Here is a 25,414-nt window from a genome sequence, read left to right on the forward strand (position 1 = left end):
GAATTAGCAAAACAGATGGTTCATACATTAATTTTAATAAGGTTCAGTTAATGGTTTAGAAGCAGTTGTTATCTTTCTTGTAGAATATAACTGTCTTTGAATCTTCATTTTATTATAATTGCAGATTAGTGGGACCTGGAGCCGCAAGCAAGACCAAAAGTGAACTTCTCCATTCTCAAAACAACTCCAGTCTAAAGAAAACCATCAAGGTTTGTGTAAACGATATTTCATAAACTTTTAAAGTATTGTAATGTTTGTGCTGGATGACTATTTACACAGAAGCGATATATTATTTAAACAGGAAACAGAGGCAGGAGGCTGTCCACCGCATTTATGCATTGAACACGAACTAGGGACGGGACATGTAAAGCCTTATCAGTCAAAGAAACTGTCCTTTTTAATTTATCTCAATTTATCTCTCAAATGCTAATGTCCATTTACAAACCTTTTAGCTTCTCTGGGAAGCTAAAAGGTTTGTTTGTACAATCATGCACATTGTAGTTTTTTTATATATCAGTCTGTAAATAGGCTGCTGTCTGTCTTCTATTTTTAACCTGAACATTGCATTTTTAACTGATTATGCTGTATTATCTGGTAATAATCATACTCTAATGTTCCCTCTCTGATAAGTTCTTTCTCTTCTGCTTTACAGCATAACTTTGAATTAGCTTTTTATTCATATCATTTAATCTAGTGTGTATGCCTGCTGTCTCCTGTCTACGTGTTTTTTGCCACTGTCACACCCAAATCTCCCCATTGTGGGACAATAAAGGTATTTCTATCATCTATGAAGACATCTATATAATGTCCACTGCAAGTTAGATACTAGCCGCTTATAACCTTTTAAGAGAACCTCACTTCAAAAGCCCTATGTGTTCCTTTAAGTTAGGAGGATGTGACTCAGAGGCTGCTCAAACATTCCCAGTTTAAAAGGGTGGAGGGGGTATGATTTAGATTATATTCCTTTAGTTAACCAGGTAAAATACTCATTGAATTTAAAACCTCTTTTTCAAGAGTGACCTGGCCAAGATTGAAGCTTAAATACACATTTAAAGCACACACAGTAAAATTATCAGTATACAAAGTGCAGTCACAACATCCAATCATGCTTTGTACTCTGTCATTTGTAAAAGGCTTGAATTCTGCCAGGGACAAAAGAGTTCTCAATTTCAAGTCCTTTTGTGCATCATTCCAGGTCGATGGGACAGAGTATCTAAAAGCTTTTTTTCCCCAGTTCAGTTCTGATTCTCGTGATCTGCATTATGATGAAGTACTGAGAACACAGGCCATATCGGTTAAAATTTCTACACATCTGTAGACATAAATATGTAGGTATAAGTCCAAGAATAGATTTGTAGATAAAGGTCAGCGAGTGGGAGAGCCTACGAGCATAAACAGATGGAAAATGTGCAATTGCGGATAGCGAGCAATGATGTACACTATAGCTACAACCAGTGACAAACCGCAATGCACAGTGATAAACAGCATCCAATTTCTTTAAAAACTGACGTGGAGCATGCATTAAAAGCAAAGAAAAACATGATTTATTTCCCAAAAAAAAGGGAAACCCAATTCCAATTTCAACTTCGAAGTGAGTTTATGGGTGTGCAGTTTAAAAGACAGATTCTCATCAATTAAAATACCCAGATATTTATAAGATGTGACCATTTGAATTTCGACCCCATGCACAGTTGACAGCCTGGGAAGGTTAGAAGGAAACTATTTACCATTAGAGAAAAGCATGGGTTTTGATTTATCTACACTAAGCACTAACTTAAGCTGAGTTAACCAGACCTGAACAGTGACAAAAGCTGACTGTGACACTTCCAGTGATTTTGAAGCTGAGAAAGAGGAACTGTAAATTACTGTGTCATCAGCATACAGATCATTTACATATATTGTAAACAACAGTGGCCCCAGTGTGGATCCTTGAGGTACACCCTTTACAATAGGGAGGAAGGAGGAATAGGACCCGGCACCCTGGACTCACTGTGTTCTGTCTGACAAATAATTAGAGACTTTACTGCCTTATTAGAGAGACCAGTTTTGTGAAGTCTATCTAGCAGGATGGCGTGGTCGACTGTGTCAAATGTTTTTGACAGGTCTATAAAAAGTGCTGCACAGTATTTACGACCATCTAGAGCTGCTGTGATGCCATTGACCACTTTAACAGCAGTGGCTATCGTACTGTGCTGTTTAGGGAAACCAGACTGAGTTTTGCACCTCATGAGCATTCAAAAAGTGATTAAGTTGTTCACTAACCCGCTTATCTAAAAGTTTAGAAAGAACACATAACTTCGGCCTATAGTTATTAACTACTGAGGGATCACCACCTTTAAGCAAGGGGAAAAACATATGCAGACTTCCATATTCTCGGAATTTCATTTTCAGAAATTGTTAAATGAAAAATATGACACAGAAGTTCTGCTATAAAATTGGCAGCTGACCTTAAAAAGAAGGGCTCAAGATTATCAGAGCCAGCAGGTTTACCTTGATCCAGCTGCTGTAGAGCCCTATGGACTTCCTCTACGTCAACTGGAGTCAGATCAAATCCTGGACCCTTGGCATTAGCAGGTGGTGATTGAAAATAACCTCTCTGATTGATTAGGATACGACTCAAATAAGGATCCTAAAGAGACAAAGTGCTCATTGAGATAATTAAGAATATCTAGTTTATCAGTTAGTGTGTGAATCTTTCTTAATGCCAACAGGCAATTGTTCATCAATCTCATTTAAAAGACTTTACTCACCTTCCAAAAATGCTTTGGATTCTTTAGATTATGAGTAGTTTTATCAACAACAACAAAAAAATCAGACTTGGCCTTCTTCACAGGAAAAGTAAAACTATTTCTGAGTTGTCAGAATATCAACCAGTTATCCTGGGATTTAGAAGTTCTGCCATTCGCCCAGGCAGCCTCCCTTACTTTGAGGAGAGAGGACAATTCAGGGGAAACCAGGGATTATTTCTGCCCTTCACTCTGAATTTACGACAGTGGGGCATGTTTATTTGCAATATATCACTAAAAGCATCATGAAGTACTTCCAGGCCAACTCCACGTCATTAAAAAGTACACTTTTGGACCAATCAAAATGCCATAAATCATGATGGAAACCCTGCTCACAAAAAAACGTTTATGAACCCGTTTTAAAATAACGCGTGCCCTTAATTTTGGGGGTTTTGCTCATCTAATAGTGGCTATAACACAATGGTCACTCGTATCGTTAGCTAAAATACCAATATCTGAATATTTATGAGGCACATTAGTTAGAAATAAATCAAGAAGAGTGGATTTCTGGGGAAATTTAATTGAGTGTGTTGAGCCATTAACTAATTGTGTAAAATAAAAAAAAATAAAAAATCACACAAAGATTTGAAACTATCAGAGATGGCAACTAACAACAGGGACAATAAAGGGATTTCTATCTATCTATGAAGACATCTATAAAATGTCCACTGCAAGTAAGATACTAGCCGCTTATAACCTTTTGAGAGAACCTCGCTTCAAAATGCCCTACATGTTCCTTTAAGTTAGGAGGATGTGACTCAGTCTCAGCAGAAGCACTTGTTTTCTGTTTTCTCTGACTCAGATTTTGTGGCTGCTTTGTTTGGCCCCTGAGCAAGAGGCTGCTCAAACATTCCCAGTTTAAAAGGGTGGAGGGGGTATGATTCATGATTTAACTCTGTCCTACTAAACACACGGCAAAAAAAAAAGTCAGAATACTGAAAACAATCACGTAACACTGTACCCAACAGCCTCATGGAGACAGGAGCAAAAACTAGGAAAACAAGAATTTCAATCGCAAACAAGATCCGATGTGATAAATGATCGCCAGACTCCAGATTTCACCTTGAGCACAGCAGCCCTGCTGTCAGTTGCTGCTTTCTGAGTCAGCATCCCTCGCCGTTACACACACTCGATCCGTTAGCTGACTTCAAAAAGACTGCGGTTTCTGCCATAACTGCACTTTTTTTTTTTTCCTCTTTCCTCCTGGATTTAACCTTGCAAATCAACAACACCCTTCTCCTCTCTGTGGACATGTTGTGTGGGTGCCGCATGTAAAAAAAAAAAAAGAAAAAAAAGAAGGGCTGTGACACGTCTGAGTGATGCTAAGCAGCGTGTGAGCACGAACTGCAACTTTCCGTGCGGAAAAGTCAGGGCAGGAGCTGCATCTCCGAGGTATTCCTCAGTGAAGGGGCTATTTTTAGCTCGGCAGATGAAGCAGGTTGAGACGAGCGGGCCGTGCCACGGTGTCCTGGTGTTTGCGTGTGCAGAGCGTGTGTGCAGAGCGTGAAGGGATTGAGCAAAGGAACGTGGACACCTTGAGGAGCATGTCTGCTTGATTTGTGCAAAGAGGATATAAGTGGGGGGTTTGGGGGGGGGGGGGGGGGGATCCTGCTCAGAGGTCCCTCAGTGAACAGACAGAGTGCTTCAATGCAGCAGCAGGGAAAAGCCAGAGAGGAAGGTCCAGGGAACTACAGGAGGTTCTCACGCCGGGGCGGCGGATCAATTCAAGCCCTGCTGCAGCACATAATGCTCCCATGCTGTTCATGCAACACTGCAATCTGTCTCCTAATGGAGGAGACGCTCTAAAGCAAAATCCCAGACAGTCAAATGGTTCACATATGCGGACCCTGAAACCCCCCGAGGGGGGGGGGGGGGGAACATCCTGTTCCTCTTCAACTAATAAGTTTGAATTAAATTCCCCCCCAGCTTCCAGTCCCAGGTACACTAAGAGATGAGCAGAGAAACCAGCAAACAGTAGCAGTTTGCAGATCCAGCCTATATTTAGCTCAGAACCGTTGCAGCTACTACACCGCACGAAGAACTCAAACCGCTGTTCTCACACAAAAATAAAAAAAAGGTAATTTCCTAGATAATCCACCCGCCAAAAACTGATAATCAAGATCACATGCATCTCTATTTAATTTCCTCGATGACACACAACATATGCTGTAAAATGAGTTCACTATGTTGCAATTTCAGAGGGATTCTTCTGTAAGATATAAAAAAAATCTGTATCTATACTCCTCCTCAGTGTATGACCTCCAAAAAAAAAACACAAAGTCAGGTAAATTTCTAATACTGCTGCAGAAAACCACTGAATTCTGCACTTCACAGTTTTTCTTCCCGGCACTTATTGTTACAGAGACAGAGTTTTCTGTAACATCAGCCAAACCCATTTTAGATATAGTTTGTCACCCACCCATTAAAATACGTCATCCTTCATTTCTCTGTTTGCTTTACTGGAAATCGATAAGATATAATCTTCATACACTAATTAATTAATTAATTAAATTACAAATGCTCCATTTACACATGCTTTTGGTGAAATCACGTTAGCCAGTGGTGTCCAAAGGCCTGCGCGTTTTAGACATTGTCCTGCTTCAACGGAACTCAACCTAACAGGTGATCAATTAGCAGGCCACTGTAAACATTGACGACAAGTTAAAGCTCTGCAGATGATCGTTGTTCTTTTTTTGCTTGAGCTTCACCTACGGGCCAAACAAATATGGCTGGAATTCTTGCAACTTAAATGTAACTCAAATGCTGCAGAATATATGTGTTTAAATCCTCAAAAACTGCTAGTCCTCCGTAATGTGTACTAAACACCAGCCGATCATCTTCATCTTCTCTTGTGATGCCATTGACCAGAATATGCATAAAACGGAGTTAGGAAGGGTTTTTTCCTTTTTTCCTTTTGGTGCGCTCATAAAAAAGTTTGGAAATTCACATTTCATAGCCCAGTATCTTTATGCAAAATAATAATGAATGATAATAATAAAAATGCACACCTCGCTGTTTATTGCAAGATCTTTGGTAAGTAATTTGTTTATTATTTAAAGACGTTTGTGATATCATGTCAAGTCGAATTTAAAAATGTTAAATCCTGTTAAATGTTCCTGTGCTGAAAACACAATCCTGGAAGAACTGCCTTTTTCTGTTTTACTCCATGTCTTTAGAACAGGTTCATAATATCAACAGCCTTCACACATTTTGAAACTGTTGTATGCAGCTTTTTATTGGTGATTCATTGATTTAGGCGTGTATGTTATAGGGAACTTCATGCCTGAATGAAGGATTTTTTTTCTTCTTCTTCCTAATGCTTTTTTTAAAAAAAACTTGACAAAGTGCATTCTCCTTTTCTAGGACTTAAGATCTTTAAACTAACTGGAAGACATCAAAACAGTCAGGCTTCAGGCGTTCAGACAAACAGACAGACAGACAGACAGACAGACAGACAGACAGACAGACAGACAGACAGCAAGACAAACAGACAGACAGACAGCAAGACAAACAGACAGACAGACAGACAGACAGACAGACAGACAGACAGACAGACAGACAGACAGACAGACAGACAGACAGACAGACAGACAGACAGACAGACAGACAGACAGACAGACAGACAGATAGATAGATAGATAGATAGATAGATAGATAGATAGATAGATAGATAGATAGATAGATAGATAGATAGATAGATAGATAGATAGATAGATAGATAGATAGATAGATAGATAGATAGATAGATAGATAGATAGATAGATAGATAGCATTCTTGGAGTCGACCAAGGGATCTTATGATCAGCTGATTATAAGTTTACTGCTGTAATTTACTAACGACTATGAGACTCTGACCACAGTAAATAATAATTGTTCAGGTAATGGTTCAAAGACATGGATGGAAAATGGTTTGATTACAGGTGTGAAATACAAGCAGGACATTATGAATTGACTTTGTGCAGGCAGTGGCAGTTTCTGGTATGGGTCACATTTGCAGTTACCCAGGGCGGCAATAAAAAGAAGGGGATAACACACAAAAGATTAAAAAGCACCACTTTTCTGTCAGTTGCACCTTTAACAAGTTTTATTGCTTTTATGAGTATGCAGTCAATGGGGAGTTGGAGCCTGTTGCAGATGCTTTGAATACTGACTATAGCAACGTTCACACTGCAGTTCTTGATGCTTAATTTCAAATTATTTTGTTGTTGCTGAAATCCGATTTTTTTTTCTTTTGCATGGTTCTTTGTGATACTAATTAGTTTCAACAGCTATTAGACTTCTGTCTGCACATGCAGGTCGGCCCCAAAGCGACTCGAATGTGCAGAAGGAGAAAGTAGACGTCACACAGCAACACACTGTTTACCTAATTAATAAAAGATGCAGGTTAATTGTTACTAGAAGTGTTCAATAAAGCTTGATTTGGAAAAAAAATTAAGAGTGGATCGTGGTGTCTCTATGATATTATGGAGTTCTCAAGCAATGGGAGCAAACAATATTAAGACCGAATCATAGCAAGACAAAGAAAGGTATGAAAAAAGCAGCACAGCTATTAACAATGGCCTCTCGTGGTGCCATGACTGCTTCTGCTGCAAAGAAGTCTGTGTGGATGTGTAGTGGGAGCCAGGACTGTGACGTAAAAGTCGGAATGAAATTAAAACTATACATAGTTCCCACATGTCTGAAACAGAAGTGATCCAAGCCTTTAATCCGCCATGTTGGTAGGCAAGCAGAACAATCATCGTGGCTTCCAGACAAACACAAAGAAAGCATATTGATACTCTTGACCCATGTCCAAGATAAGCTACATCCACAAAATCGCTGCTGTCGTGATTGAGCCGAATAAGGTAAAGAACGACATAGTTAATTAGTTCATGAACACGACGAGTGCCTACACAGTGGAGGACCTTCATGGCCTAAAATCCATGTACGCAGACAATCAGTGTTTAACGGCCTTGTAAAGGACATCCGTATACTCTTAACTGGCAGAGAAAGAGTAATTACAACGACATACATGTACATGCCCCTCCTAGCTTACAGATACACACAGCAGAGATGTACTAAATCATGGACGGAACAGTTCCAGCACACATATAGTTAACTGCTGACACTGTTTAACAAAAGGATTGATTATTGGTTTTCTTTACAGGAATAAAAATTGATCAGAGTATATTCTTGCCGTTTTTGATGATTGATCCTTGCAGTCAATGTTTTCCAAGCCAGACCCGCCAACATTCAGCGATCAAAACCCTCCGTTTGTGGTCCTTTCGTTAATTTCCGATTTTTGGGATGTAGTGAAAACTGTGCTATGCTGAACCGTCTTGCACGGTTGGAGCATCCTTTCATCCAACATGAAATAACCATTGCAAGATTTGTAAAAAAAAAATATATGTATATATATATATATATATAGCTATATAAATACTCAACGGTTGTCAAGCTTGCTCAGCCGTTTCTAAAACGATTTTGCCAACCAACATGGCGGTTAGCAACAAATATGCAACGTTAATCCCAGATATGTCACATAATGTGAGAACTATGTATTCGATACGCACCCGATTCAGAACCACATATGGAAAGGCACAAATCGGATTTCTTGGTGGGTGAAAAGATCAGCGTGGAACCATAATAAAGTCGCATATGGGTTGCATATGGGCAAAAAACAATTCAGATTTGGGTTGCATTTGCCTGCCGTGTGAACGTAGCTTATATCGCAAGCTTTACACAAAACTGCACTGCATTTCAGCCGACCTTAGAATCTCAGATAAATCCCTGCATGGATTGGGGGGGTGGCAGAAGGAGAAACTCACCCAGGGTGCCATTAATGCCAGAACCACCACTGTGTGCAGGTATGAAATATGGGTTTGGATTGGCAATGACACCAGTTAACCTGAGGCTGAGTCCTTTCACGACAGGTAAGCGAACCATCACTGATAGTAATTTCCCAGAGATCTACTCAAAATATCTGAGGCATCACTTTAACATTGAGTCAAGTTCCTCCTAACAGAAATCATCGCGCACACACAAATTTAAATGTTGTTCAACAAAAGGAGTTACTTGCTCTTACTTGTTCAACGTCAGATCCAGAACAAATCTGGACCCAAATGCCTCCAACTGGAAACTGGCTTGGGCGAGGTGGACAGTCTGTAGATGACACAAAATATAAGGGCTGTAGATTTATAAAAAAAATATTAATCTTAACATCCAAAGCAGTCAATGTGATTTCATTCAATAATTTTTTATTACACCAAAAGGAAATTTAGACCCAGGATCCTAATCTTAACCCTTTTTATCAACTTTTCTTTAAGATTAGGGAGGCACAATGCATGATGATGAGTTTGATTGGTGCGGCTAAATACAGATTGAACAAAAGGGACGAAACTAGACTAATAAAACCTCAAATCCTTGCTTCTTTTACAACCCGTCCCCATCTCAGAGTGGGCTTACCTGGTCAGCGGCCTGGTTCTTGGCCCGGGTGTTGAGGTCATGGTGGGTGCTCTCGGTGTCCTCGTTCAGGTAGTAGATCAGCCGTGAGGGGTAGGTGATGGCATGCTCTGCTGCATGATGTGTTGTGTTGTCTGTGGCAGGTGCTGCAGTCGCCTGTTGCTTCAGCAGTGCTGACACTGCGTCCCTCTCAACCTTGTCCTCTACTTCTTGGGTAGCTGGGTTTTCACAGAAATAACAGATCTGACTGATCCAAAGCACAAAGCCTCCATCCTCTGAGGAAAGCTTTACATTATTCACGGAATAGCTCGGCTCTGTCGGTTCACAGTTAAATATCGTGGTTTTAAACACACTCGTTTTTTTTATAGTCTTAAAGCCAAAATGAAAGGTTTATTCTAACAGAATGATTGTGTTTAAAAAATACACCCTTTCACTGATAATTCTTATGTAGAAACCAAACATAATACAGAGCGGGATGCTTTTTCTTATGTGTGTGTGTGTGTCTGAACAAAAGATGCTGTAGTCATGCTGTTTTTCATGCACCATCACGTTGGAGACGCTGCATATCAAACAGAATAATTTCCCGTGATTTTATTTTTTTTTTCTTTCTTTCTTTTCTGGGGGAGGAATAAACGAGCACACGGTGCGCCATGAAGCACAATTTTCTCCAAACATAAAAATTACAGGGCGTGTCCAAGGAGATGAGCGTGAAACATTAAATAAAAATAAAATAAAAACCTTTAAAAAAAAAAAAAACAGCGGCGGGCTGTTGCAATACGCACCGGATGAAGCCAGTGATGGATGGAGCCAAGGCGACAGGACGCAGACGAGCGAAGTGGCGAGAAATATCAAATGCATGATTCATATTTGATTGCTGAAATAACCCAATATCATCATCACAACGACGCTGTTAATCGCTGGGGGCCCATCGTCGCGGCGCGGGAGGGGACAGGCCGTGCGGAAGGGGATGTGAGTGTGTGTGTGTGTGGGGGGGTCTTTCTTCACGGATCCATCCAGGAGACACCGGGCTCTGCTGCAGTAGTGGCTGAGGAGGACGAACAAGGGGAGGGGGAGGAGGGAGCCGAAAGAAGGCGGTGGCCAGGCAGATGCACACTGTGGGTTGATATGCTGGAAGGCGAGCAGCGGCAGCGGCAGACTCCTCCTCAATGAGTTCAGCGATGTCCTTCATGCTGACGGACAGACGCACGCAAACACAGGACTGGAGTTAGGGGAACAGAATTAAAAACCGGTAATAAAAAAAATAAAAATATAATAATAATAATAATAATAATAATAATAATAATAATAATAATAATAATAATAATAATATAATATAATATATAGTTCTTAAATGCAGGGGGGAACTATAGCTTTAAAAAAAAAAAAAAAAAAAAAAAGACGAGCTGAATAAAATAAGAAGCATTTTGGAAATCTACACTTTAATTTCTAAACCTAGTGGAGGGGTCACCAACATGGTGTCCGTGGGCACCAGGTTGCCCCCAAGGACCACATGTGGTGCCCTCAAGTCTGTTAAAAAAAATAGCACAACCCTCCAGTGAGCTGCTTGTAAAATGTTATTTTATTTGGTTTCTCTTCCTTTTTAATCATACTTGCATTTAGATTTAAAAAGAACAAAAGCATTAAAAATAGGTTTACATTACATAATGTTAAGGTGAGCTCTAATTCTTCTAGTTCAAAGGTCAGTACAGGCAGCCCTTCATATGACACAGTAACCAATGAAGTAGCTCTCAGTTTCAAAAAGGTTGGTAAACCCTGTGTTAGTGTCTAGGAGCATTTAATTTTCCAGTTTCCATGGAGTACAAAAAAAGAGGTGACACAAAGGCTCTACAAAATAGGAAAGACCAGAAAACATGTTACTAAGTCATGAAATGGCCTCATTGAATAAATAGCTATGTGTTGAAATCCTGTAAATATAAGTGTAGATGCTGGATAGGCATCGTTGCCCCCAAAGAAACAATGAGTCAGAGTGTCCGCCATATTGTGGCCTCTTTTTTTATTCAGGTGTTTACAAATGTTATGCTAGCCTTTAAGCCAGGGATGTCCAAAGTGCAGCCGGGGGCACGTTTGCATCCCTCTAAATAATTTTGTATGGCCAGTGGACCACAACTCGATAATTGCACACATTTGGTGGTTTGGTTGATGCAGGTAAAAAACTAAAAAAATAACATTCTTACTGAGGTCATGCCCTTCAAAAAAGATGCAAACAAACATTAATTTTTTTAAAACAAAAAAAGCACAAACAATTCAACTTTTATAAAGCCACATTTTTGCTTTAGTTTTAATCTAAATGCAAATATGACAACAAATCTCAAATCACTTTTTCGCAGAAGCTGACCCAACTATATAAAGCAATGATTTACAGATCCATTTTTCTTCAGAAATCAGAATGTTTTATTTCTTTTGTTAAAATATTGTACATTTACTTTATGGACTAGCAGTTAAAAAAATAAATAAATAAAAGAAACAATTGTTTTTGCATTTTCAATAAATAAAAAATAATAATGTCATTTATGTGGCCCATATGTGGCTACTTTCACAGAGCCGCAATCCCGGTCCCACAGAAGGTTTGTGGCCAGAGTTTTTTAGGGCCAGGTTGCCATTTTTCACTATTAAATGTAGTTTTTACTGAAAGAAGATATTCTTAGAAAATAAGGACACACATAATGAACAAATATTGAAAATGTCTCTTCAAAGGAGACAAATCAAGCTAAACTGAAGCAGAGAACCAGCTAGGTTATCACACAACTGTGTGAACGAAACTATCTGTTCCTGCAGGAGGTCCAGTCGTCCACTACAGACAGCAAGATAGGAAGTCACACAAACTTAGAAAACTGCAAATATTATCTTCAAATTTCTGCCTGTTCTACACTTTGCTTAAAGTAAATGTATATGTGTTATTATTGAATTATTATTATTGAAGCGTTTCTTACCAGATGTGTCAGATGCCGCCCAGACTAAGCCAGCAACCGTAACCTATCAACATGAAGACACCGAGCAACATTTCAACATGTTTACCCTCACATACCTGAATCTGAGGAAAAACATTACCTTCAGACGAGGGTGAATGAAAGCAGTCAGGCTTTGGAATGTTTTTCATTTAAATCTTGGTTATTAGAATCCACAGATTCAACAGGGAGCCGAGGAATGTAACAGCTCCCACAAGAAAATAAGATGGTCATCCTGAGTCACAGGTTATCAGATGGAATTTTAAAAAATTGAAAAAGCAGATGCTTTTCTTCAGCAGAGGGGGAGAAGCTGGCCAGAATTCAGAAAATGGAATAAAAATGTTTATTGCACTTCAGTAGGGAAAATTCAGGTGTATCAGAAACAAGGAAGCAAAGGGAAGCGAGCAGATTCACATTAAGATAGTAATAATCACAAAAAAATAAAAAAATACAGTGAGGTCAGATTTACAACATAAAAAAACGTGATTATAAGTAGCTGTCTAGTTCTAAGATATGTTAAACAGAGTAAAATCATTTCAAAATGTACAAACCTAGCTTTATATTGCTGCAAAAACAACAGACCACGAAAATGGAAAATTGTCCACTTTGTTGGGAGTAGTCATAGTTTAACAGCTGCTGGGAGTCAGGTTAGGATGACGCTGATAGGAAGATGGATTAGGTTAAATACAGGGTGCTCCTGGAAGGAAACCTGTGGTTGGCGAAAAAAAAACACTTGCCAGCTGGGTCAGAGGTTTCCCTTCCTGCAAGACAAACAGCCCCAGACAAACAGCCCAAGCTGCACTGGATCAGTTTATATCAAAGCTTGTGTTAGAACGGCCTAATCAAAGCCCAGACCCTACATCTGACCAACGATTGGTGTCAAAACTTAGAAATACATGTCTGCAGACGCTCTCCATTCGATCTGGTAGAAATAAGATAAAAAAATGTGCAGTTCCTACACATTTTTTAATGGACCCGTGGTGGCAATACTACATGTCATTCAGATTTCTATTTGTGTAAAGAAACAAATCCAAGTTAAATAAAGTGAACTGCGCAGCTGCAATGTGGAAAAGCAGTCTAAAAGTTCGGGGTGAATGAGAGACTCTGTCTGGAAGCACCTGGACTTTGTTGGTTTTTGAGCCTGTGAATTGTGTCCAGATGCATGTTTGCATGTTTCCTCCATGTGGTCATCATGAAAAGAAAAAGAAAATCTCACAATCCTCTCAAGGATATGGGAGCAAGTGAACATCTCTTTAAAGACAAGTGAGGCTCTTCATCAAGACGTTCCGAGCTGTTCATTAAAGCTGGAGTGGCTTTCCAACCTAAAGGACTGTGCAGACGGATCCCGGGTCCTTTATAAAAGGCTTGACACGAACCTGGTTGTTTCTTAGCGCTGAACTTCCAGATTGAGGGAATCTGGAAATGTTTGGGCAACATTTTTTGCAGCGGAAGCTGAAAAGAGGAATCTTTATCTTGGAAGCTTGGAATGGGAGCAAAATAAAACACATTTCACTGCTCTGCTAAACTTCAAAAGAGATTATATCACCAGCCACGATGAAATCAATCTGTCTAATCTGACCAAGAAAGTGTAACCAGAAACCATTTTTAAGCTATTTTAAAAAGGCGAGCAGAAAAACACACACCCCTGAGGGAAACGGCCACATTTTTTAAACACACATTTTACTCTTTTACTCTTTGACCACTGTGGTGCTTCAGCTGTGCAGAAATCTTACAAGCCGCCGCAGATCCACCACAAAAACGACACAGAATCTCTTCATATGACGTACGATGCCGCATCAGTTTGTGAAATCTGTTGTGTAGTGTCTCTCTGGAGAAAATGACCCCTCATCATCGTTATCTCAGCTTGTTTGGAAGCTGGAGTTTGGGTGTGCACCAAGGGTTTAATGAAGGTCGTTAAACAGATGCACAATGGCTCTGTGACAAATGTAGGTGCTGTACAAATAACTTTTGCCTTGTGCATGTTTCCTTTTTTCTAATTTTCTAAAACATTCAAATCTAAATTCAGCCCAGTTTGTGACGCAGCAGCTGCCATATGCTCATTTTGCAGACAAATGCGCAAACTAGCAGAAATGTTCATATCTCACCTTCATTTTCCCCATCACATCACAACCAAAGCATTTTTAGAAGGATTTTATATGATGGATCTGGATAAGGTGGTGCATAACTGTGAGGGTGAAGGACAAATAAATATGGTTTTCATCTGAAAAAAAACAACAAGGAAATCTGAAAAGTGCGTGCGTTTGTAATCAGCCTTCTGAGACATTGCTGAGTAGAACCAGCCGCTGTTACAGCTGCAAGTGGTTTGGTGGGCATCTAACGACCGACATTTTTTTGATAACCCTCTTCTGCAAAATATCTGAAGCTCAGGCACACTGGATAGAAAGCATGTGTTAAGACATTTTCAAGTCTGGCCTCCATCAGATTAAGGGTCTGGACTTTGACTGGACCATCCTAACAAACCAATTTGCTCCAATTTGCTGTGTCCCTGCAGCTTTTCCATGGATGCCATTTTTTGCCCCTCTCTTTCTTAATGTTTGCTAATGAACACCAACTTCAACTGAGGCAAGTTGGACCTTCTGTGCTTCAGATGTTGTTCTGGGATCGTTTGCGACCTCCTGCATGAATCATCAACGTGCGAATTGAGTAATTTTGGTACGCGGGCCTGCCTCTCTCCTAATCCATGTTTCCTCCGTTTTGTGGATTATGGCTCACACTCTGTGGTTCTCTAGAGACCCAAAGTCAGACCGATGGAACTCAGTGAGTTTATTTCTCATCTAGTCTAGAGTTTCTGGGCACAATGTGTTGCCTTTTTCAGATCTTTTTGCACACTTAATGTGGTCAGACATGTTACATTTGTGTGCTATCATTCCTAAGTGTGCAACTCATCTTTCTTAAAAGTAAAAAAAAAAATCTATGCATAAATTAAAAGGATAGGGCCAGGCATGTTTGGCTGTTTTATACCTCAATAAATGAAATCACATTCAAAAATATACATTATACATACACAAAAATGAAACATTTAGCATAACAAAAACATCTTAAATCAATAAGGCGAGCAGTAAATAGCGCCACATGTGAGGGCGGGTTGAGTCAATGCAGACAAAAGAATAACGACCAACATAATTAAAGCTGTTCTGTCGCAAATGTGTTATCTTATTAGGGCTTTCGGAAGGAGCAGACATTAAAATAAGACATGAAGCGGGATAAATTGGCAGCGGTCGATACACAATTGACTGACGCGCTCTAGGAGACGAGAGCAACAGCAAAAGATGACTTGTCAAAGCTCTCCATGCGTGGAAAGGCGTGCGTCTGTGCGCAGCAGCTGTAGAGAAAAAAATGAGGCCACAGCCTTGAAGGGGGAAAGCCGCCTGCATTCCGTGCGGCTGACCAATAATTTCTCTACTGTCTGAAGTCCCTGTTGTGTGTGTTTTTTTTTTTTCTTTCTATATACACTCTGGACGCGTCAGCCAGTAGGGCGGGAGGGGAGGCGCACTCACAGCCCATCACAGTCCCCTCTGTACGCAGCGCCAAGCTTTGGTCTGGAGGGGCTCCCCCACAATACTTCACACATACGGACGAAAGGCAGTCTGTGAAGTCGACAGAAAGACGTCCCAGACGAGGCTCTGCTCAAGAAAAGGCTTGAAAGAGAGACAGAGAGAGTCGGAGACAGCTGCTGGAGATCTGATTCCAAAACAGCCTGAAAAAAGGCGAAAATCTGCATTTTTTCTTAGGTAAGTGATGCCAACTCTCCGCCTGAAATCCCACAGAAAAACACTCCTATTAGTATGCAGACAGTTGTCTAGCTATGTAGATCTGACTGTAGGCTACTAAAGACTTACTTTATACTGCAAAGCTGAATATTAGGCTTTAAATTAGTGATTTTTTTCCCCCCCAGAAACATGCTTTCCCCGTGTTGCATTTTCTCTCTTTTGGGGCGATTTCTCACCAAGTGTGCATGCTTGGTAACTTTATCACAATTATCCAATGTTCTTTATAAAGCATTCATTTATTTATACTTCTATTGTTGTCGTTTTAATGTTAGTTAGCTAATTGTTTATGTTTCAAACGTTTAGCAGGGCATCTACTAACTTCAGTCCTGCGCAAAATACCTAAAGTAAACAAATTATGAATGAAAAAAAAAATAAACATAAAGAAGCAATAAATGAACAAGCATGCAAATTCAAGGCCTTACTAAAAATAATTTAAGACATTTAAAAAAAAAATATGGGCATATTTAAGAGTAAGTATTTAAAGTATTTTTGTTATATTTATTTATTCATTAGTACTAAGAAGTTATATTTTGGATATGTTTTCATAAAATTACACTTATATGTTTGCATATAAGTGTAATTTGTATATTAATTACTTAGTTTTGGCTTCTGAAACTTCTGAAATAATTTTTTCCTATTGGGAGGTCACTGGGCAGGGCCGGCCTGTGGTGCAAGCAAACTGTGCGGTTGTTGATAAGTTGACAAAAGCACCAGTTGCACATACAGGAAAACAGCTTGAAAGTGATTTTTTTTTCTTCAGAGAGCTAATAATAGGCGTCGCCAGGCCAGTTATGCTGGGACACATGGTCCGGGATAATTCCTCCCAAATCAAATTTCAACCGCTTCCAAAGATTACAAGTAAGCCCAATCGCTCATCAGAAAAACTTGATGGACAGACAAAACAATTATGAAAAGATGGAATATCAAACCTGGATGTCATAAAGTAGCTCAAATGTTTATTTCAGCTCTAATTGGGAGTTTTTCACCATAAGATGTCATTATGAAGAAGAAAGAAAATTATTTAGACGACAAGTTCATCTGAAAAGTTAGATAAAAAAAGTTTTTCATAAGCGTTATGTCCTTCTTTCTATTTCAACGTTCAGTCTTGCTTTTTTCATATGTTTGGAGTAGAGAGATAAAACCAGGCAACTATAGGAAAGGTTGCCATTTCACCAGCTTGCCTTTCTCCTGTTGAAGAAAAGCATCCCCCACAGCATGATGCTGCCACCACCATGTTTCCCTGTGCATCACGTGCATTATGCTATTCTTCAACATGGATGACAAAATGACTTGTTATTCAGATCTTCTGGCTTTTTGTCTAGTGATGCCACTGGTCATATTTTAAAGCTAATTTCATAAAGTCTACTGCTTGTGTCTAAGCTGGGAAAACATTTTATGCACGCTGGAATTGTTTGTGAATAGATCCGTGAGTAATAAATCTTTTTTTTTTTTAAATCACAGCAAAAGAAACCGTGAGAATGTGACCTTGTTTGCTGCTTGATCTTCATGTTTGGGTGTTTGAACTTGTTTTTTTCTGTGTACAAAATATGCGCATAAGTGGCTGTTTTGTTTTTCTATGTAATTTAGCTTTCGACAAACAAAAGCACTCACCACATCCTTTATTAAATAACTAGATATAACTAAAGGGAGATGAAAATGCGTCTGTAATTCTCCAACAACTCTAATCGAAATCTTATCAGGCCCACTCCGACCTTGATCGTGATACAAAATGGCTAAGTTTCACTGAGCTTGCACACAGATTTCTTTTGTTATCACGTGTTTGATGAACACAGACAGGGAAAAACATGTCGTTCCGTCCGTCCCTGATTTAGAAATATTACATAAACAGTGTTGTGTTTGGCAGTTCCTTCCAGTGTTCCCCCACAAATAAGAAAAATAAAATAAAATAAAATCCAACTTTCTTCCATGTGTGCCTCATCCTGGCAGCATCTCACTGCATGTCTCTCCACATTGTTGATGGAAATGGTTGTTGACATGATGTGCTTTGACACACCCAGCTCCAACTTCATCACTGGAAGCGACTGAAAACAAAGAGGGTTGAAGGAAGGAAGCCAGAGCAGCAGAATAACACACAGTTTTACCATTTTGCACCTTCCTACATGCCTATAATTCAATTCAATTGTACAATTATTAACTAAAAACATGTGCTACTCTCTATACCTGTTTAATACAGTTTTGATTCTTGTTTGCTTCTGTTATTTTTAATGAAATACCCCTAAAAACATCTAGATGACCGTGGACTATAAGTAGAATTTGTGGAAATTTTGCTTTAACTTTGCTTTTTGAAGTATGATAACCTCAGTGAGGATTTTACTTGTCAGTACAAGTTAACTTTTTAGCCCCTTCTCTCTACATGTTCCTGTCTCATCCCTCCCTCATTCAGCTCTTTGCCGTCTGATGGAACAGATCCAGCTTATAAACAGATATACAGAATATAGGCAATTTGATCTACAGCCAGATTCAAATTCAGTTGCATCCATTCAAATTTGATCCTAGTTATGAAACATTGCATCCAAGTTTCATTTATTTTTCCAGTTATCAAAAACGTTCCTATACCTAAGGAAATCCAGCCGATTGCGTTAAGTCATGAACTTTGCAGCAATCCCTCTGAATGAACATGTGGGAACAGTGGACTGCATAACATTTCCCCTCTCCCTGAATATGCATGTGGTGACAGTGGAAAAGAAACCTCCGTTTCAGCAGGAAGAAACCTCCAGCAGAACCAGGCTCAGTGCGAGCAGTCATTTGCTATTGAGAAGACAGAGCAGATACAGTAGAAACACAGAAGCGCTGATCCAAAAGTACTTCCTTTGTTAAAGATAGTATAAAAGGTTAACTGCAGCAGTAGCTAATTTAGTGGCTTTATCTAAGGGAGAAACACAGCTAAACATATCCGCTCCGACCCAGTTGTATATAAAGGATGAATTTTCAATTCTATTCTGGATATGAGAGGGAGTACATGAAGTGAAGCTGAAACTGCTGATTAAATTCCCCTTTTATTTCTCATCAGGGCTCTTGCTGCATCGTTTTGGAGAAGCTGACGGCTTTTAGCTGACTTCCTGAATATGAAGAATAATAGTTCTGCCTAGAAGTAAAAAGAAATGCATGACCTTGTTTTTCTGCATCTCCGTGGGACAGGATAGTTTTAATTTTGGCAAGTGTGCAGAAGTGAATGAAGAACATCCTACAAACCTGTTTAATATGGGATTTGAATGACATGTCATGTCTAAAAACAACACCAAGTTTTCTTTTTTACCTTATTACCAGAGGCCACTTTAATGCCAGCCAGAATAAGTGACAGACTAAACAGAAGTGTTGGTCCACTGTTTAGTCCGTCAGCTTGCCTTGTCTAGACTAAAAAAACGAGAGACGAGGTTCTTATGTCTTCAAGACAAGCCTGTAGACTACCTAACTGATTGAATAATTTAGTATTTATTGTTAAATTTAGCAGGAAAAGAGTTCCCTGCTTTCTGAAAATGTTGTCAAATGACGTAAGCACATTTGGCTCAAGCACTGAACCTTATGGTGCTCTCCTACTAACTTCATTAGCATGGACAAACTGCTATCTGTCAGACAAATATGATCTAAACCCATCTGTGTCAAAGAAGATAGGCGAGGAAACCCGAAAATTCAAACCAGACATGGAGTTGCGTTTGATATGTTTATTACACACAGATGTGTTCGGGCTTCAAACTCTTAATCACCACCAGGCAGAAATGGCCGAGGCTTGATCGAAATTCAGACGACAGGCTTGGGTCAGAGAGAGGCAGACACATCCAGGAACTGGACAAGGCTCGAGGGTAACTAACCTTAGGCGAAGTTACGCATGAAACCAAGTGGGGGATAGAGTGTGAAGAAACACGCTAAAGCAGACAGTCAACACTCACTCATACAGGAAGACACTTTTCAATAGGTTTCTACAGCGGTGATCGTGCTGCATAAAAGGATTAAATTACGGTCACTGATGAACGGTCATTACCAAACATGCCACCTTTGTAGGATTTAATGTTCGTAATGCTTGTTTTGTGGTTGTTCACACAAAACAACCACAACTGCAAGAGTACAATAAAGTGAGAGCGTGAATTGACCTTTGGTAGAAATTGCTTATTAGAGTCCCATAACCACATCTCCTTACAGAATAAAAAAAAAAATTATATTTAATTGGCTAGTTGTCAAACCAGCAACAAAACTTTCTTCCAGCTGGTATTGGCTCCCTTTGAGTACCTGAAAAAGTTGGGTACGAAATGACCAAAGCTGTAAGCGTACACTATGACAAAAAGGTAAAATGACTACCCCAAAGCACTTTACACTACAATCAGTATTTCACCCACTCATACACACATTCACACCCTGACAGCGGTGAGCAATGTCAGTAGAATCGGCGCCACCGGGCCGTCTGACCGCCGCCAGCAGGCAATGTGGGTCAGGGACGTGCAGAGGGGGGGGCGGAGGGGGCTTGAGCACCTGCCCCTTTGCCCTTGGTGCCCAAAGTGCCCTTTTGTCATTTCTTTTTTTTTTTTTTTTTTTTTTTTTTTTTTTTTTTTTTTTTTTTTTTTTTATGTGTGCGTGTTTGTTGGTGTGTGTGTGCATGGTGCATGTCCAAAAGAATAATAATTTAGATCTACCGTGGCTGGTTACATGATCCACATAACGTACCCTCACTCTGCCCTACTTTTCCTCTCGCAGCTCCCAGCTCCGCTGCCTCACGCTGGCCAATCTGTCCTGCCCACTGAGCTATATTATACACTGGAGTGCTAATCACCGTCTGTTTGAACGAGTCGCTGTGAAGCCACCAGCCGCCATATTGGTACTCCCTATTTCCCCCCAGTAACTAGGGAATATGTGCGCTGCAGCATCGGATTTTCTCATGTTCAGAGGGGGCTTAAGACTTTTAAAATGTCAAATGCCATATACTTTTATGTTATGTTCTAAAAATATCAAGTACTGAGAAAGTTATGTGCTGAAATATTTTGCATTTTATTCATTTAAATATATATGTTTAACATTTCTAAATATATAAATAACAATGTACAAAAACATATATTTACATTATGGGTAAAGTGCCCCGAGGACACAAGGACTGAGACGGTCAGAGCAGGGGATTTAACTGGCCACCTGTTGATTGCAGGATGAACTTCCTAACTCCTGCTCCACTGTGTAGAAGTAGAATGTAGAAAACTATTTGAATTCATCATGTCCTCAAAGCGGGTATGACATGCAAACCTGGTATGAAATGTGTTGAACCAGTCTGATATGCAATGACCAGAACTGCAAATGGGCGAAATGATGCACACCAGAGAACATGTTATAAGATGAATATGAAGTTAGGTTTTTATGCTTGTATGGAACTTGACTTTATCAGTTTTTTTTTTTTACCTTCCAACAGATCAACTTCAGCGTAGAGATCTTATCCTTGAAGCGATGGACAATTCCACTGAAGACTATGCAAACTACACCTACGAGTACGAGGAGTACGGCGATGTGGAGGACCTTAAAGTGGATCACAGCCAGACCGAGGCCATCCACATCATCTCTGTGGTGGTCTACATCTTCTGCATCGTTCTCGGTTTGATCGGAAACGGAGCCGTCATTTGGGTGACGGGGTTCAAGAGCAAAAGGACCATCAACAGTGTGTGGTTGCTCAATCTGGCCGTGGCCGACTTCGTGTTTGTGCTCTTTCTGCCCTTATACATCGACTACATTTTGAGGGATTTCCACTGGAACTTTGGTCTGACCATGTGTAAGATGAATTCCTTTGTTTCCGTGATGAACATGTACGCCAGTGTCCTCTTTCTCACGGTGCTCAGCGTGGACAGATACGTCTCTGTGGTGCACCTGAACTGGTGTCAGAGGTACCGCACGGTAGATAGAGCCTGGCTGGTGTGCGGCCTCGTTTGGCTGGCTGCCGCCCTGCTGAGCTGCCATGCGCTGATCTTCCGAGACACCATGCGCTTCGGCAGTAAGGTGGTGTGCTACATGAACTACCACATGACAGACAGGCACACGGCCGCTGCGATACACGCCGCGTTGGTGTCCATCCGTACCACCGTGGGCTTTCTTTTGCCGCTCACCGCCATAAGCGTGACGGGCATCCTCCTGGCGATACAGATGAAACAATCCCAGGGATTCGTTCGCGTTTCGAGCTTCTCAAAAACAGTCACGGCCGTCATCCTCGCCTTCTTTTTCTGCTGGGCCCCTTTTCATATCTTCAGTCTGATGGAGTTGTTCGTGCATTCCTCGATTTCCCTGCACGTCGTTTTGAGAGCCGGCTTCCCGCTCGCCACCAGCTTAGGCTTTTTCAACAGCTGCATTAACCCGCTGCTGTACGTGCTGCTCAGCAAGAAGGTGCGCCACATCCTCAAGGTCGCGTGTCTGAACCTATCCAAGAGCTCGCTGAGGGAGCTGAGCCAGTCCATCTCCGCCACGGACGTAGAGACTGTGCACGACGCCCCTCAGGACGGCTTCCCAGACGAGTCCACGGTGTCGTCGCACCTATAAGAGACGGGTGGCTTATCGCTGATGTTCTTTCCAGCCTTGGTGTTTAGATTCTTCGCATTTTGCTTCATTTTTTACACACAGTTACACCGACGTCAACTAAAAATTGACATCTGTGGAAAAACTGAACTGTACTCAACATGCATATGAAGTAATACCCTTCCCGCTGATTTTTTTGTTGTTGTTTTTGGCCCAGTAGGAAGCCAGATTCACAGCTGTAATTATTTGAATGATTTGCATATAATGGTTGCACAATTAATCCAGTTAATTGTCTATTTACTGCAAAAAGTTGGCTGCTTTGACTTATGCTAGAGTATCTATATCTAGACTTCCTACTGAAAGAAAAACCTATGTGTCTGTCATTGATTTCCATTGATCTTGATCAACACGTTTCCAAAGCTTGGAGCATTTGTATCAGCCTAGTTATTCATAAACAGGTAACATTTATTCTTTATAGGATGACATAAATGGCGAATTTTTGATTGTAGTTTGCAATGAAGCATTGCATTGCCTTGAACTTTTTTACTTTTCAACCACAAACCTCCATGAACTTAGTGGGGTGTTATGTGATGGACCAGGTGTCAACAGCCTAAGGGCCATTTTCACCTCTTGCTTCTACTAAATACATTTTCTGATCCTTTAAAAAACGATGTCTTGTTAAATTGTATCAATACTTACCAAACTAAATTAGCTTTGTTTTTACAGCGAAATATTATGTTTATTGTTTCAGTTTCAGGACAACAACAACAAAAACCCTAAACAATTACAAAAAGATACTTAATTACCTTCATTTCCTAAGTTTTATTAGTTTCATAATCATGGAAAATTCACAGAAGAGAAACATGTGGTTTGAGGGCTAATTAGAAAAAACAACAACTTTTTGTTCTGTTAGTCATGCTATGAAAATTAAATACAGATTTGGGTGTAACCCCTAGCCCCTATAAAAAAAAAAAAGTCTGAAATAACAGTTTTTCTTATACCCTTGTATTTAAAAACTGTTCATTTCTATGCTGTGTAAGCCTAGAGAGCCAGTAGGAAGGGCCAAAAGTGAGCAGGTGAATCACGTTTTTGCCACAACTACAGCCTTGAGGTATTGGGAGAGACTGAAATATTTGAGACGGATCATTTTTCCTATTCTTCCATGCAAAATAATTCAAACACAGTCAGAATAAATCTTGACCAGCTCCACAACAGTGTACTACCGGCGCAATATGTTACCGTTACCGCCCACAGCCCTTTGCACGTTGGCTAAAAATGTTAAACTTCAGAGCACCATCTTGCGCATGGTTTCCGTTTCCTCTGCATGGCTGCAAATACACCCCCGATTTCTGTTTGTGGAGGCGTCTATCATTTCCATTTGTCATCGCAATCATGCACTACTTCGTGCACCAGAAAAATGTTTAACACTAATAAAATACAATGAGGTTTGTCAAAGCATTGGGGGAAAAAATGAAAAAGTTGAACGCATTTGATTATTTTTGCAAAGCCCTTTTGTTCAGGTTCACTCTGACCGCTAGTATTGTATGACCTCATCTAGACGTCTGCTGTATGTTTCACATTTTTACGCAAAGGGCTACATAAAAAAAAAAAAAATGTAAGCAAACATATTTAAAGTAAACCTTAGATGTCTTAATAAACGTGTACTTCTGAGTTGTGTCGTGATTCATTTCAGCTTCAGTTTGTTTTGTTTACGCAGGAAGGAGTGTTGCTTGATGCCTTCATGCCTTCATGCATGCTCAGACTGCATTATCCCGGGGCTGTTAACACGTGGCTGGAAAGCGTGCCTGAGTAAGGCACAAATCCAGATGTGCATTTTTTTTTTCAGGGTCTCTTTAAAATTGAGCAGTTTCCTGTTTTTTTCCCCACCCGTGAGGTTAACCCTAACTGGTAGGGGTTGCATCACAATGGGGTCAGCTGCGGTGTATCAACGTGTCCTCGGAAGGGCACTACTTTATCTTTCTAGGAAAACATGGACAGGAAACGCTTAAGAAAAAAGCCTCTTTCCTGTTTTTAACTAACGAGAATCTCTGGTACCTCGGTAAAAGTCCCTGGTGACGTTCGAGATGAAAAGATTTGCTTTATGAAATAAATGAACGTTGTTGTAATGTTTACCAAAAGCAAAAAGATTGCTGTATCAGACATTGCCTCGCAATGTAACAATATGACTTCACAACATTGTAAAATAATCTCGACCTGTCCTTCATTTCTCACCAGGATAACATTCTTTTAATCTATTCAAATAGGTTTGGATTTCAGACTTCTGACTGTATTTCGAAGGATTTCTTATCTCTCACCTTTTGAACCATGGCAACCAATTAAAACGCTACATCAAAGGAAGATCTTTAGGGTTAATACTGTACTTTATTTGTCTTGAAAGTAGGGACTTTAAATCAGGGCCGGATTTACCATTAGGCGAGTTCCTTGGGGCCCCGATTATCCAGCCAGGCTTTTATAATGATGTTGTTCCACCAGACTGAGACAGTCCAGCATCATCCATTCTGCTGGTAAGCAGTCAGCACAGTGTACAGTACTTCCTGAAGCTCTGGCCAATCAGCTGTCTGATCGTGCACGCTGCTCAATAGTACCGAGAGGACCGCTCCAGGTGAAGAACAAGGATCTTGCCAAGAAATGGAGACGGGGGCAGATTTACTTCCAGCTATTATTTCATTCAAATAAAAAATGGAGAACAGATAAGCAGATCATGGCTTGTCTACTAGAAAAAGGGACAAAAGAAAACATAGAGGAAAACAACAAGAAAGGGGATAAGAGAGGGACAAAAGGTAGAAAAAATAATGTATATCTATTCTATTAAAATTTTTGTATCTGTAAATTGGGTCTGTTTTATGTGTTGTCTTCACAATTCAGAGGGCCCCATGCCTTTCTTTGCCTAGGGCCACAAATTTCCTAAATCCGC

General features: G+C 40.1%; 2 protein-coding genes across 7 annotated transcripts in view; one reads left to right on the top strand and one right to left on the bottom strand.

Moving 5' to 3' along the window:
• Positions 1–10,366, bottom strand: part of LOC105932016 (disintegrin and metalloproteinase domain-containing protein 23) — a 38,422-nt gene extending 28,056 nt beyond the window's left edge. For 4 of the 5 annotated variants that reach the window (XM_036139341.1, XM_036139340.1, XM_036139343.1 and 1 more), the window contains exons 1-3: positions 10,010–10,364; positions 9,231–9,445; positions 8,851–8,927 (exon numbers count right to left, since the gene is read on the bottom strand). In XM_036139341.1, the coding sequence (XP_035995234.1) occupies positions 8,851–8,927; positions 9,231–9,445; positions 10,010–10,085 (368 nt within the window). In that variant the 5' untranslated portion in view covers positions 10,086–10,364. Of the gene's footprint in view, positions 1–8,850; positions 8,928–9,230; positions 9,446–10,009 lie in introns of all 5 variants that reach the window. The other variant, XM_036139339.1, reaches the window with a different exon arrangement.
• Positions 191–24,150, top strand: gpr1 (G protein-coupled receptor 1). 2 transcript variants are annotated; one of them, XM_036139344.1, is made up of 2 exons: positions 191–209; positions 21,392–24,150. In XM_036139344.1, the coding sequence occupies exon 2, from the start codon at positions 21,427–21,429 to the stop codon at positions 22,501–22,503; it is 1,077 nt and encodes a 358-aa protein (XP_035995237.1). In that variant the 5' UTR covers positions 191–209; positions 21,392–21,426; the 3' UTR covers positions 22,504–24,150. The 2 variants fall into 2 exon arrangements, with proteins under 2 accessions (XP_035995237.1, XP_012726676.2); XM_012871222.3 differs by lacking the exon at positions 191–209 and adding an exon at positions 15,578–15,945.
• Positions 24,151–25,414: the final 1,264 nt, after the last annotated feature.

The sequence above is a fragment of the Fundulus heteroclitus genome, chromosome 7 (genome assembly GCF_011125445.2).
Source record: "Fundulus heteroclitus isolate FHET01 chromosome 7, MU-UCD_Fhet_4.1, whole genome shotgun sequence".
Taxonomy (NCBI): Eukaryota; Metazoa; Chordata; class Actinopteri; order Cyprinodontiformes; family Fundulidae; genus Fundulus; species Fundulus heteroclitus.

Excerpts from the sequence above, each read along its gene's own strand:
- gpr1 (XM_036139344.1), top strand. The coding sequence starts at position 21,427 with ATGGACAATTCCACTGAAGACTATGCAAACTACACCTACGAGTACGAG.